Below are 14,143 nucleotides of genomic sequence, written 5' to 3'. Positions count from 1 at the left end.
CTATTACAGAGGTAAGAGTTGCAGATAATCTTAAATATAGCCATATTAAAACTGCTAAATTCAACCATACCAAAAGTATAACAGAAAAGACTATAATGATTGTCCAAGAAAAGGAAATACGGTTCGGTAGGAATAGCATTTGCCACACAAGCCAGGTGATCTGCGTTTGATTACTGGAGTCCACTTAAGGTCTAGTTAAGTAGAGTACACCTGTAATCCTAACACCCCTGCTGCATGATGGGAAGCAGAGACGGGAGAATTGCCTGGAGGCTTGCAGGTATCAGAAACACAAGAAAGACCCTACAATGAAACAAGGTAGAAGGCAAGAAATGACTCCAAAGTTGCCCTCTGATCTCCACTCATACAGGCTGGTGCGCGCGCGCACACACACACACACACACACACACACACACACACACACACACGCACGCACACAGAAATATTTCAGAAAGAAAACAACAAAGAAATGAAATACTGGTTAATTGTGGCAGAAGAAAGATTCCTTTCTATCAAGGCGTTGGGTTAAAGGAGAGCAGCTGAGCCAATACTTGCAGTCCCTTGCAACCAACAAAGCCTTTCCGTGCCAGGACAAGAACTGTCCTCAGGGTCCCTAGTCCGTGATACTCAAAAGAAGCTGGGGGCCACTGGGGTGACCACTTCAATTCTCAGTCAGGGTTACTACGACTGTGATGAAACCCCATGACCAAAAGCGAGCTTGGGAGAAGGAGTTCATTTGGCTTACACTCCCACATCATAGTCCACCAGTGAAGAAAGGCAGGGTAGGAACTCAAGCAAGGCAGGAATCTGGAGGTCAGAGCCGATGCAGAGGCCGTGGAGGGGTGCTGCTTACTGGCTACTCCTCATGGCTTGCTCAGCCTGCTTCCTTAAAGACCCCAGGACCGCCTGTCTGGGGATGGCACCACCCACAGTGGGCTGGGCCCTCCCACATTGGTCACTAATAAAGAAAATGCCCTACAGGCTTGCCGACAGCCCCATCTTATGGAGGCGTTTCCTTAATTGAGATTCCCTCTTCTCGGATGATTCTAGCTTGTGCCAAATTGAAATAAAACTGTACAGAACAACCGATCCCATGTCAATAACACAAGAACATCGCAGTACAGTCACAGCCTTTCCTTTCTTGTTCATTCCCAAGATCACACATCAATATAAACATCACGCTATAAAAATTTTACAAACTTAAATACCCCCTAGCCTTACAAACGCAAACAGCTTGAAGTTCCACCTCTTTAAAAAACCCAAAATCTCTTTTAAAATCAGAAGTTTCTAAGCTGTGGGCTCCTATAAAATAAAAAATAAGTTAAATACAGTCTTACTTCACAAGAGATGAGCCAGGGCACAGTTACAATCAGACCAAAGCAAAACCAATCTCCAGTAGTGTAAACAACTCAGTGTCCAGTGTCTTGAGATTCATTCATGATCCTCTGGGCTCCTGCAAAGGGCTGGGTCACCCTCTGCAGCACACACAGCTCATATTGTAAGCTGGAGCAGGCTCCACTCCACCGCTGCTTCTGCTCTTGGTGGCCATCCCATGGTCCCAGCATCTCCAAACTCCTGGGGCCTGCTGCAGCAACTGCACTGAACTTTCACCAACAGCCTATCCTGGGCTCTCTTCATGGTTTCAAGCCTCAACTTTCCTGCATGGCCCTTTCAATCCTGGGCCTTCCACTGCTACTGAGCTGTAACTTCTCCAATGGCCTCTCCTGGCCTCTCCTATTGCCAGCCTCAGCTGCTCCTCATGACCCCTTCCTGCCTCCAAAACCAGTAGCACCTGGGTGACTTTTTTTACACATTACCAAGTACAATCTTGGCTGCCTCTGGGAACACAGCTTCTGTGTGCTCTCAGGAAACACTTCCCTGAAGATTTCACCACAGTGATGGTGGTCTCTCCTCAATCACTGCTGTTTCCTCATGTCTAGCTAACCAGCATCAGTTGTCCCAGCAAAGCAAAGGTTTCACTTCAGTGGCGCTGGTCTCTTGTTAATCACAGCTCTTTCTTCAACCCTAGCTGGCCAGAACCACAGCATCGTAAATCAAAATCACAAAAGGCTCCAACAGTCTTTAACTTCCCTCTGACACTTCACAAGCCAGGCCTCATCATCTACATTGACTTCAAATTCTTGTATTTGGAGCTCCTACAGAACAGGCCACTTAGCTCTCAACAGTCAATGGCTTTTCTAAACCAACGTTCCAAAGCCCTTTCACAACCATACCCAAAACACATGGTCAGGTCTGTCACATCAACACCCACTCCTGGTACCAATTTATGTCCTATCTAGTATTTCTATTGCACTGATGAAACACCATGACTAAAAGCAAACTGGGAAAGAAAGGGTTTGTTTGCCTTACACTTCCACATCATAGATCATCATTGAAGGAAGTCAGGACAGGAACTCAAACAGGACAGAAAACAGGAGGCAGGAGCTGATGCAGAGGCCATGGAAGAATGCTGCTTACTGGCTTGCTCCCATGGCTTGTTCAGCCTGCTTTCTTATAGAAGCCTGGACCACTCGCCCAGGGGTTTTCCCCCAACCACAGTGGGCTGGGCCCTCTCCACCATCAATCACTAATTAAGAAAGTGTCTAACAGGCTTGTCTTACGGAGACATTTTCTCAACGAGGCTCCCTCATCTCAGATGACCCTAGCTTGTGACATAAAACCATCCAACATACCAATCTGTATCTCCAGCTTCTGAAGGAATGAGGAGGAGGAGTTGAGTAGTCAGATTTTTCTCTTTACGTGAGTGAATGGAGCGAGTGAATGGAGATGAAGAGAGGCATCTCTGGAAAAATAAGTCATCGGAGTGGGAAACAGGATGTCAGGGAACTGCTAGGGGACACTGTAAAGACGTGTCACTCATATTGGTTTAATAAAACTGGCCAGTAGCCAGGCAGGAAATATAGATGGATCAAACAGACCAGAGAATTCTGGGAAGAGGAAAGGCAGAGACACAGTTGTCAGCCAAATGCAGAGGAAGCAAGATGAGAATGCCTTACTGAGAAATGGTACCAAGCCACATGGCTAAACATAGACAAGAATTATATGTTAATTTAAGTTGTAAGAGCTAGTTAGTAATAAGCCTGAGCAATAGGTTAAACAGTTTATAATTAATATAAGCCTCTGTGTGTTTCTTTGGGACAGAATGGCTGTGGGACCGGGATAGACAAAAACTTCTGTCTACAGGGTTGAGTTCATCTTTGCTGTTCAGATAGCGTAGAAGATACCAGGAAACTAAATTTCAATCCTGGCTACTCCTTCCCTGTGCACATTTCAAGGCCTCTTAGGCATGAAGAACCTTTAAACATGTCATAAAACAAATACATTTTAAAATATCTGTCCCCAGTGATGGGTTGACTTTTTAAATCATGTTATTGGAGTTTTTCTTAATGAAGAGGGTATAAAATCAACCAGCTAGTGATTATGCCTCATTTCACTTGACCGGACACCAGTTCAGCATGTCTGACGTGGGCTCCAGTGCCCTCTCTCCACAGCCTTCTTCTCCTTACTCAGTGGCCACTCCAGGGGTTGTCCAAATCAGAAGCCCAGGAGTCATGCTTGACTTTTCTCTGCCTTTCACATGCCACACCCAATCCATGTTGAAATACCTCTATTTCTTCCTTCAGCACGTATCCACCTGTGTCTAGACTGAACGCCTTCTCTGCTGAACCTGTGGTCTCAGCTATTGCCCACCCTTAGGTGTGGATCTCTCGCCGGCTGCCCAGGCCTGCCTGTGTCCACCTATGTCCTCCACTCTCAGCACAGAGGCTACAGTGACACTTAGAAACTGGGACAGTGTGGAGGCTCCCCTTGTCTATGGCCCTCGCATCAGCCCCTCACAATAGCCTGTAAGAAGGGCTTATGTAAATATTAGATAAAATATAGACGTCTAGTGACACCTAATTCCATATGATAGTATAGGATAATGTGGGGGCGGGGCTTAGGACTCCTACTCTATCCTGCTCTGACCTATTCACTTGAGACAGGCTCTCATATTGAAGCTGGAGACGCACTGACAGCCAGCAACCCAGCCTCTCCTGTCTCTGTCTCCATGAAGCTGGGGTTAACAAACCTTGTACAGCTGGGCCAGGCTTTTCATGTGGGTGCTGAGTTCGAACTCAGGTCTCATGCTTGAAACCTGGGCCACTGAACTATCTCTCCAGCTTCAAAATTTCTGATTGGATTAAACTTGATTGGATTGAGTGTTGTGTCTGTGAGGTTGTTCCCAGAGAGGGCTAACTGATATGGGGAAACCTTTGCTGAGTGTGGGAGACACCATCCCACAGCCAGACGAGAAGGACGGCATCAAGACACAAGAAGGCAGCTGAGCGCCAGGGTTCTTTGTCTTCTGCTTCCTTTTCTACCAAGGTGTGAGCCAGCAGCCTCCCTCTGACACAGGCAGGACACGGTGCCTGCGTGTGTGCTGCCCCCCATGATGTGTATCGTCTGCATTCTCTGAACTAGGAGCCCAAGTAAACCCCTCCTCCTTTAAGAGTACGCCATGTGTTCATTTATAGAGATGAGAAAATTAAACACAAGGAATAACTATTTAGTTTGTATGCGTCGCATGCAATATTTATGTGCTAACTCCCATGTAGCCTGACCTCATTGCTGCTCTGATCTTTCCCCCTCATGTCTCCCTGCTGGGGCCTAACAGCCATGTTGGTCTGCTTGCTATTCCATAGACAAATCCCTTCATCGGGGCCATAGCTAGTATTTCCTATGGCCACAGAACTATTTCACTATGGTGTCCTTGGCTAACTCATTCACGGACATTTCTGCTGAACTCTGACTGGCAGTGACTTAAGGTGAGCAGTATCCAGCACACAGACATTCCCTTCCCACTGGCAGCTTACAACTGCCTGTAACTCCAGTTCCAGTGGATCTCACGCCTCTTCTGGCCTCTGATGACTTCTGTTCCCAGACAGGGCACATAAACTACACACACACACACACACACACACACACACACACACACACACAGTAAAATACCAAAGCCTCAGTCATTAGTGGACACACATGTGTGTGTGTTGTGGGGTTGACTCCAGGAGGATTAACCGAGGAAAGAAGACACATTGTGATGTGAGTGGCACCATCCTTTAGCTGGAGTACTGGACCGAATGACCATCCTTTAGCTGGAGTACTGGACCGAATGAAGAGGGGAAGGAGAGGCCCAGATAAGCGCTAACACCCACCTTCTCCTCTTAGACTACTGAGACATGAGCACAAAGCCTCCCACAGCCACCACGGACTCCTAGGACTGGCCACTGCCCACCTTCCCGCCATGATGGATGTTATCTGCTCAACTGTGAGCCAAAGGAAACGCTTCCTGCCGCTGTTTGCTTATGTCAGTATTCCATCAGTCAGGAGAAAAGTAACTGCCACAGACAGGAGCCTTGCAAGCATCAACCTAGTCATAAGACCGGATTGTCTTGACTGAATCTTCAAAGCAGGCAAAGGTACAGAGGCAGAGAGGACATCAGTGGCTGCCCAGGGCACAGGGCGAAGGGAGGCTGCCGAGAACATGGTGGATAGAGGTTGCGGGGTGCTAGGGGAAGGGGCAGAAATATGTCTGAAAACAGAGAAGTTGTACACACAATTCTGAATAGGTTAAAGGGGCTGCACTGTAGACCTTCAGTGGGCGAGCTTTAAGGTATGAGAATTACATCACAATAGAGTTAGTCATTAAAAAGGAGAGCATTAAAGGAAAACTCCAGAATGAAGGCCAAGCCCCTCTGGTTTGTGAAGTAACAGAATACTAAAGTAATGATTCCACCATCTCTTAACCTGTAACAGGGCAGTGGGAAAAGGTGACTCATGCAATGTTCTGGAGTGGCATGCGTGGCCAAGGGAGCATGAAGGGGGACAAGACGAAAACAGGCTTAGATTTATTCTAAGCTTAAATTACAAAATGATCCTTCAGTCTTTTGAAGAAGGACAAAGCTTCCAGAAAATCAACATAGACTTGGTTGATACAGCATCACCCTGAGCCTCTGGATCCATCACTTGTTCTGGGGAAATGTCCTACCACCGAGACAATACCTAGTGTGTGGCAAAGTTTGGAACTATCTGGAATCAGTAGACCTAGGATTTGTCTGTGTAGTCATGTGCTGCATACATACACACACGTGTGGAGGCTAGAGGTATATGTTGGGATTTTCTCAATCACTTCTTTGTTTGAGGACTACCTGGATGGCCAGCGAGCCCCAGTATGCCTGCCTCGCCTCCTAAGGGTTGCAGGCTTACAGTGCTGTGCTCAACTTCCATGTGGGTGCGAACATCTGAGCTCAGGTCTTCAGCTCGTGTGACACTTTTCTGGGCTATCTCCCTATCTACACCGAGGTTTTTGACATGAAGTACAGATAGACTCGGTACTGAGCTGCCCTTTTTGTGTAGCTAACCAGCCATATAGGTGTTGGGGCTAATTTACTGGCTAGCCATTCATTACCAGGTACTGATGAACGAGCCCCACACAAACATGGAAGCAATTAACTTCCTCACCTTTACACAGCAGCAGAGGATTCTATAAACAAGATCTCAATTAAAACAAGCACAGCCTCAAAGCAGGGCCGTAGACTCTCCTCATTCCAGAGAAGCAAAGAACAGCCCAGGCCAAGAAGTTTGGCCAAGGTTACGTCGTCTGGGTGCAGGACCATGGAAGGTAGTGTCTACCTGACTAAGGGAGTCCATAGGCTTTCTACAGTATCAGGGCGCACGGTATCAAACAGAGGCGGACACGTACCACTGAGCACCGTGTGACGACAGCCATGCAGGAGCACTCGCGTTTATCCTGCTGAGTGAGACTTCGAAAAGCGTTCATGAATCCTACACTGGGGCTGTGCCTTAAAGATAGGATGGAGTTCCACGGCTCTCACTACAGTGGGAACGGTGAGGAACGTACTCAGACTGGGATTTGAAACACAAATGAGAGGAAAATGGGTGAAAACACCTTAAAGAAGGGGAAGAATAGGGAAAGGAGAGAAGGGAGAAGAGGTGTTGTGAGATAATCGGTTACACTATGTAAGGACAAGTCATTGTCATCGTGGTTGCTTTAATAAATATCTCACTGGCCAATAGCTAGGTAGGAGGTATAGGTGGGACTTCTGGACAGAGAGAGCTCAGGGAAGGAGAAAAGCGAGGTGGCCAGCTGGATGCAGAGGGAGCAAGACATGCATGAGGAGAGGTAAAAGCCACAAGTCACGTGGCAACACGCAGATGAAGAGAAATGGGTCAATTTAAGTTATACGAGCTAGTGGGACGAGCCTAAGCTATAGGCTGAGGATTTATAGTTAATAATAAGTCTCCGTGTCATACACAAAGAGGGGGAAAGGAAGAAGAAGAAACGGAGAAGGAAGAGAAGGGTTCCAGATTGTGAAGTGTTTCACTACCAGGAAAACTAGAACTTAACAGTAATGGTGACACGATGTTGCTTATGGCTTTTGTACTGGACAAGTTAGCCTGGCAGCACTGAGCAGGCCCGTGTGTGGCTGGGAGGATGCATGGCAGGATGCGGTGTGAGCCTGTGGAAGCAGATCTGTTAGCCCAGGGTAGCTGGAGAGTTGGAAGGAGGGAGCAGAGATGCTGGCGTGAGGGAGGGAGGACTTCCAGCCCTGCTTACTGCAGGCAGTCAGAGATCTGTTGCTGCCATATGCCAGGCAGGATCTGGAGCCGAGAAGAGGAAGGGGGAGAAGACGCAGGACACTGCATCTGGGTCCGTGTGGCTGCCAGGAGGTTGGCCAGCTTCACTGTCTAGTCAACACAAGAGAAGAGGAAGCCTGGAGAGGTGGTGCTGGATGTGTACCCAGCCAAAGTGGGGTTAAATGGGCGTGGAAGAGAAGGGTGATGAGACACTGGGGAATGGGGGTGCATGCAGAATCAGAACCCCTCTTCTAGAGAGCTAGCGTGAAAGAATGGGACAGATACTGAGGAATGGGGGTACAGGCAAAATCAGAACCCTTTTTCTAGAGAGCTAGCGTGAAAGAATGAGACATCTCTGAGAGCCAAAGATGTGGATGAAGAAGATTGTCCTTTGGGAGGCAACACACAACTCACTGAGGAGAAGTGAAAACAGCCATAAGTTTCATGCAGAGAGAAACTAGAGCATTTGGTTTGTTTAATTTTGATTTTTTCCAAAATACAGGGGTTTAGTTCTCTCTCAGGATTGAAGGAGCATTCCTTCAGGTTTCCAGACATGTTTCTTCTTCACACTCCTGAGTGGCTGCAGGACATCTCTGTGGATGTAGCACCCCAAACTCACTTCCCCTCATCCGGTCCAGACACAGAAAAGAGACTCTTCTTTAGCCTCAGCTTTCTTCAAGCAAATCTGAGCTCTGCCCTGGGCAGCCTGCTCTTTCTAAACCATCAAGTATCCCAATGACAAACTGAAGGACAAGGGTCTTCCATTCATGCTACTGGCCTGCCTTGCTCTGGCAGTTGGTCACAAATTATATTCCATATGTATATACGTACATATGTATATATGTGTACACATGTACATGTAAGGATATATATATATATATACATACACATATACATATATATGTAAGCAGAGACTGCTTGTTTCACAGCTGCCCAGACCCAAATAATTACACAGAAACTACATTAATTACAACACTGTATGGACTCTTAGCTCAGGCTTCTTATTAACTACCTCTCACATCTTAAGTTAACCCATTTCTATTAATCTATGTATTATCTTGAGGCAATGACTTACTGGGTAAGGTTCCAGCATGTCCCCCTTCAGCAGCTATCTGGCGTCTCTCTGACTCTACCTCTCTCTCTATCCCTTCCAGCCTGGCTCTATTCTGCCCTGCCATAAGCTAAAGCAGCTTTATTTATTAACCAACAAAAGCAACACATCCACAGAAGGATACCCCACATCATGTATACATGAACATGAGAAAGGGGGAGGGAGGAGGAAGAAGAGAGGCAATGTCGCCAGCCATGAAGGCACAGAAGCAAGGAACATGGCACAACGCTCGCCTCCCTTCATGTAGAGGGGCAGACAGAGGCTCTCTTCACTGTGCTCTGGTCAACAGTTACACCACCATTATAAAAGAGGAGTCAGGGAGTCTGTCACAGCTCATGGGACTTGAGGAACTCCTCAGGCGCCTTCCTATTCACTCACAGGCACAGGATTCGAATGTCCTCCACCTGGCTCTTCCCAGTCACCCAGAGGGGGACTCCCGGTAGGCTCTTGGTCTAGCATGCATGTCTCTGCAAGGCTTAGTTCATCCACTCCTTTTCTGGGATTATGTCAGTCTGGGCTGACCTCAAGGTGAAACACCCAAAGACTGCTCCGGAAATCACCATGACCTGACTGGAATCCAGGGGCCAGCAGGGGCACACTGAGCCCCCTCCTGAGACAGGCCAGCACCCATCTGTCCTGTGACCTTAGCAGCAACAGCATATCCCACCTTGCTGGAACCAGCAGGTCAGAGCGTGCACACCCCACTCCCAGGTGTCTGCATCTCCTCCAGCAGAGAAAAAAATGTAGAGCTCAATAAAAATCAATAAAAAAGAAGTGTCTATCTTCTTGATACCTTCAGCAACCCAAAGACTTCTCTATCATTTCCCTTGATACACAGAGAGCTATGCGTGTGTGTGTGTGTGTGTGTGTGTGTGTGTGTGTGTCTGTCTGTCTGTCTGACTGACTGACTGTTTCAGCACAGATCACAAATGCTGAAACAGGTCACGGTTAATATGCATTCTTCCCTAGGGCGTACGTATTATGACACATTATTCCCAGGTACACCTTCAGCGGGAAGAAGGAGGAAATGGCTCAGAAGAGTTACAGAGGAGAATGGAACAAAGTGAGCAAAGCCATGGAGGCAGAGAAAGGCCTTACCAAGGCCCAGCTTAAGTTAGGTGGTAGGCACTGTGGTGAAGACCAAAGGACAGGAGAGTGGAGCGGGGAGCGTGAGTCTGGGGTTCAGAGGAGGGATCGCAGTGGCAAGTGAAGCCAGAGAGGGATGATGGGTAGAGAGAAGGGGAGGATCTGAGAGAAGATGGCCATGAAGAAGAAGTTGGTTCAGCCCGAGAGACATGGGGCAGAAGAAAAGGATGTGTGGACACACATGTGCAGTATAGTGGTGTGTGTGTATGCAGCCTGTAGTAGGTTGTATCTAATGTCGGTGTATGGGGTATGGCAGGTGTATAATGTACACATGTGTGGTATGTTCTACAGTATTCATATGTTCCGATAATGCATGTTGTGTGTGTGTGTGTGTGTGTGTGTGTGTGTGTGTGTGTGTGCGCGCAGCTGTAACGGTAGCATAATACCTAGTTTTGAATATAAAATAGTGATGCCAATGAGTGGAATCTTTGGGTTCATAATCTAACAAAATAAAAGTCACTCTGTAACATACTCAATATGCTATTGTGATGAAAAACTCGTTTGCCAGTTGGTGGAACTGCCTGGCATCTGGCAGCACACTCTACAGTCAGAGGACTAGATAAACCGCAGAGATAATGGCAGCAGAGTTTGGGGTGATTCTTGCATCTATTTATGGAAGCAGAGAATGTCAGTCTCACGCAACATTATGCAACCTGGATTTTACCCAGCCTCCACATTAAAATATTTTTTCCTAAAGCATGAAAAGTGGAAATCATTTTCATCCCTCTATCCTGCTGAGCAGTTTGTCCATCCATTATCTTAGCATCTGGGGGACAATTTGCTCATCTCTCACCATAACAGGGGTGGGGGGCACCTACCGCAGATGAAACAGGTTGTCTTCAAAATTTCTTCTTTCTTCTGCTTCTCACTTCTGAGGTCAGCAAAGGTGTCAATGATCACACCAAAAATCAGGTTAAGGACGATAATAATGACGATGAAGAAGAAAAGGAGGTCATAAATCACCCGGGCAGCAAACAAGGGCTCCTGAAACAGAAGTGCAAAACACACATAGAATACACACGCACTTCACGGTGGTCCCATTAGCATGCTGTCTGGCAGATATCTGAGTGACCACAAACAGCAGCCTGTTAGGAAAGTGAAACCTCTCTCTGCCCTTATTTCCCCTCCAGTTAAGGGAATGCCTGAAGCCTGCTTTCAGAATTCCTCCGTTTCTCTGGAGCTGATTCACTTTAACCCAGACAGGACAACACTTTCTCGTGTGTTGTTACTGGTGATGGATTCAAATCGTCTGCACAGGTTCACGTTGTCTGGACATGAGGTCCTGACCTGGTGGTGCTGTTTGGGGAGGTTGTGGACCCTTCAGGAGGTGGAGCCTCACCAGAGGAAGTGAGTCAGTGGGGGTGGGCCTTGAAGCCTTATAGACCAGACCCTGCCCCTGCTCACTCTTTGCTTCCTGGGGGTAGAAGCTATGTGAGCCAAAATGAACCCTTCTTTCCTTAATTTGCTTTTTTGGGCATTTTTAACATATGGGTGAGAAAAGCAATCATGCAGGTCTCCCCAGACATCAAGCAGAAAGGGGTCAAACCCAAGGTTAGTTGAGGAAACCCTGGTGCTTTCTCAAGTTCTGCAGTCGGTTCTGTCTTATTCTGACAAGGACACAGCTCTTGTGGATCCTGTCTGGTCTGCAATGGTAAAACACACACCAGAGACCAAGGGATCCAGCTGCTCCTATGAGAGCCGAGCTTAATAACAAGATGATTGGACATTACATAACAGGAGAGTTGCAGAAGAAAACTGCACAGGCTTCCAGCCTGGTGCGTCAGCATTCACAGTTACTGAGAAACGTTCTCGCCTTTTCATTTGAATGTCTGAAGTTCTGTGAGAACTCATCCACACTTTGCCTTCATGGTGGTAAACAGTGGCGGTTGTTCCTATGCAGAGCAGAGGAAGCCCATGCACCTGGGAATTCTGCCGACACAGGCAGCCGAGCTGCTGTGTTCTATTTAACAATCAGCTCCTATGGAGTTTGTGGCCATGATTTTGCTGCCGTGACACAGTGTGTGGTTCAGACTGGAGCCCAGCTACAGCCATAGGCTTTTGGTTCACCCCTGATCCTCTGGGATTCCACTGTGCGATTCACTGGTTTTACAGCCACCTTTACACCTCAAAGGCAAATGTCACTGTGGCCCTGGAAACCAAAACCATGCTGTAAATACTGGTAAGGAAGGCAACAGGAAAGAAACCATACCTGTGTGCTATGGGCCTGTCAGGAGGCCTCCTCAGGGAGGCTGAGGCAGAAGAACAGCAACTTCAAGGCCAGCTTGGGCTATGTAGTGAAACTCCTAATCTCAAAGTTTAAAAAGTAAAAAGAGAGAGGCTGGAGAATGGCTTAGGGGTTAAGAGCACTGATTGCCCTTCCAGAGGTCCTGAGTTCAATTCCCAGCATTCATATGGTGGCTCACAACCATCTGTAATGAGAGCCGGTGCCCTCTTCTAGCCTGCAGAATACTGTATATATAATAAATAAATCTTTTTTTAAAAAAAAAAGTGAAAAGAGGTCTTGGGATATGTCCTGTTGATAGGTTCAATCCCCAGTTCAGGAAAGAAGGAAAGGGTGGATGGAAGGAGTGAGGGAGTGAGGGAGGGAGGGAGGCTAAGGCGGAGGAGGAAGCAACGGAAGAAGGACAGACATGAAGGGAGGACAGAGGGAAGGAAGGGAGGAAATAATCATGTCTGTCTTGCTCACATCTTTCGAGGGTCGTCTCAGCACGTCGCCCACTCCACCGCCGTTCCTGAGGCCCTGGTTGAGCACCGTGACGATGCACATGAGCAGGGTGTCACACGTCCTTTCTATTCCATCTTCACTGCCTTCATCAGCTGCAGAAACACACAAGCGTCTTGAGAACACACTATTATCTACACCCAAGAGTCTGCTTCTAGTGCGCCAGACATAATTTTTTGAAGTCACGTGACATCTACTTTACACGTGGCTGACACACACGTGGCTGACATGTGTAGATCACTCACATAATATTCTGAAATTCTGCTTTTCTTGGCTTGGTGGAAAATGACAGGAAAGAAAGGTAAAGTGTGACAAGGTCAAAGTTCAGATGCCTGACTATTGGAAGCTGGTTGACCAGTTCTCTAGCTAGTCTGCAAAGAGCTGTAGACAGATGAATGAACCAGGCCAAGGAAGCAACTCAGACAGAAGGAGGAAAATGCTATAGGTTGGAGGGTTGGCCAAGCACCACACCAGGCGTGTTAGGACTGCCCACAATAGGAGCTTATGGCTGGGTGAGTGACAATTCGGTCATTATTTGGAGTAAGTTTCAGAGCTTTCTGAGGGACCGCTTGGAACTAGAGGTGAATTCCTGCTTAAGAATGAGAAGACACAAGCTGGGCGGTGGTGGCGCACGCCTTTAATCCCAGCACTTGGGAGGCAGAGGCAGGCGGATCTCTGTGAGTTCGAGACCAGCCTGGTCTACAAGAGCTAGTTTCAGGGCAGGCTCCAAAACCACAGAGAAACTCTGTCTCGAAAAATCAAAAAAAAAAAAAAAAAAAAAAGAGAAGACACAATGTGTCAGAAAGTCCTGAGACTTGACCCTGTGCTGAAAGATCCAGAGAGAAAACATAAAACCACTAAAAGCAAGGACTGTTGCTCGCTGGCCATGAGAACCAGACTTCAGTCATGTTAGCAAATGAACAGAAAGGCAAAGGCTGGTTTTGTTACAAAGTTAAAGAGCCTCACCTCAGGGGACTTGGGGACCTGGGTCTGCATGTCAAGGCAGGAATGTCAAAGCAACCACTGACCTCGGGAAGGGAATCTGCCTCTCTGAATGACGTAAGGCCAACAAACTGTGCAGGCATTGTTAGAAGGTGGATTTCTCTCTTCCGAGCAGATTTTATTTTTTATCCTTTGGAAGAGGGACCCTGATAGTCTTACATAAGTCCATGTTGCTCCTTTTACAGTTATGCTGGAATAACCCTGGCAGGAGGGCTGCATGCAGAGACAGGCACACACACACAGCATCGGAGACAGACAGACTGTGTGAATCAGATTTCTGACCTGGAAATCTGAAGGGATTTGGGGAGGGAGGAGCAACATGGACTGGGGCTGCTTTGTGGTAGTGACAGATCAGCAGGACAGAACAAGGAAAGGATTAAGACCTAAAGAGATTGTCACAGAGTTTCAGGATTCCAGGAGGGAGGTAACTGGGAGTAGAGCCGCTGCTACTTTGCCAAAGTTGGGTCTTCAATCAAAACAAACGAGTG

General features: G+C 47.4%; 1 protein-coding gene across 1 annotated transcript in view; it reads right to left on the bottom strand.

The window, feature by feature from the left end:
- Itpr2 (inositol 1,4,5-trisphosphate receptor type 2) overlaps positions 1-14,143 on the bottom strand; it is a 411,976-nt gene that overhangs the window by 37,614 nt on the left and 360,219 nt on the right. The window contains exons 53-54 of the mRNA XM_075982281.1: positions 12,618-12,748; positions 10,729-10,894 (exon numbers count right to left, since the gene is read on the bottom strand). Of these exons, the coding sequence (XP_075838396.1) occupies positions 10,729-10,894; positions 12,618-12,748 (297 nt within the window). The remainder of the gene's footprint in view (positions 1-10,728; positions 10,895-12,617; positions 12,749-14,143) is intronic.

Source organism: Microtus pennsylvanicus, chromosome 8 (assembly GCF_037038515.1).
Source record: "Microtus pennsylvanicus isolate mMicPen1 chromosome 8, mMicPen1.hap1, whole genome shotgun sequence".
NCBI classification, from domain to species: Eukaryota; Metazoa; Chordata; class Mammalia; order Rodentia; family Cricetidae; genus Microtus; species Microtus pennsylvanicus.
This window is presented reverse-complemented; position numbering and strand designations above follow the sequence as displayed.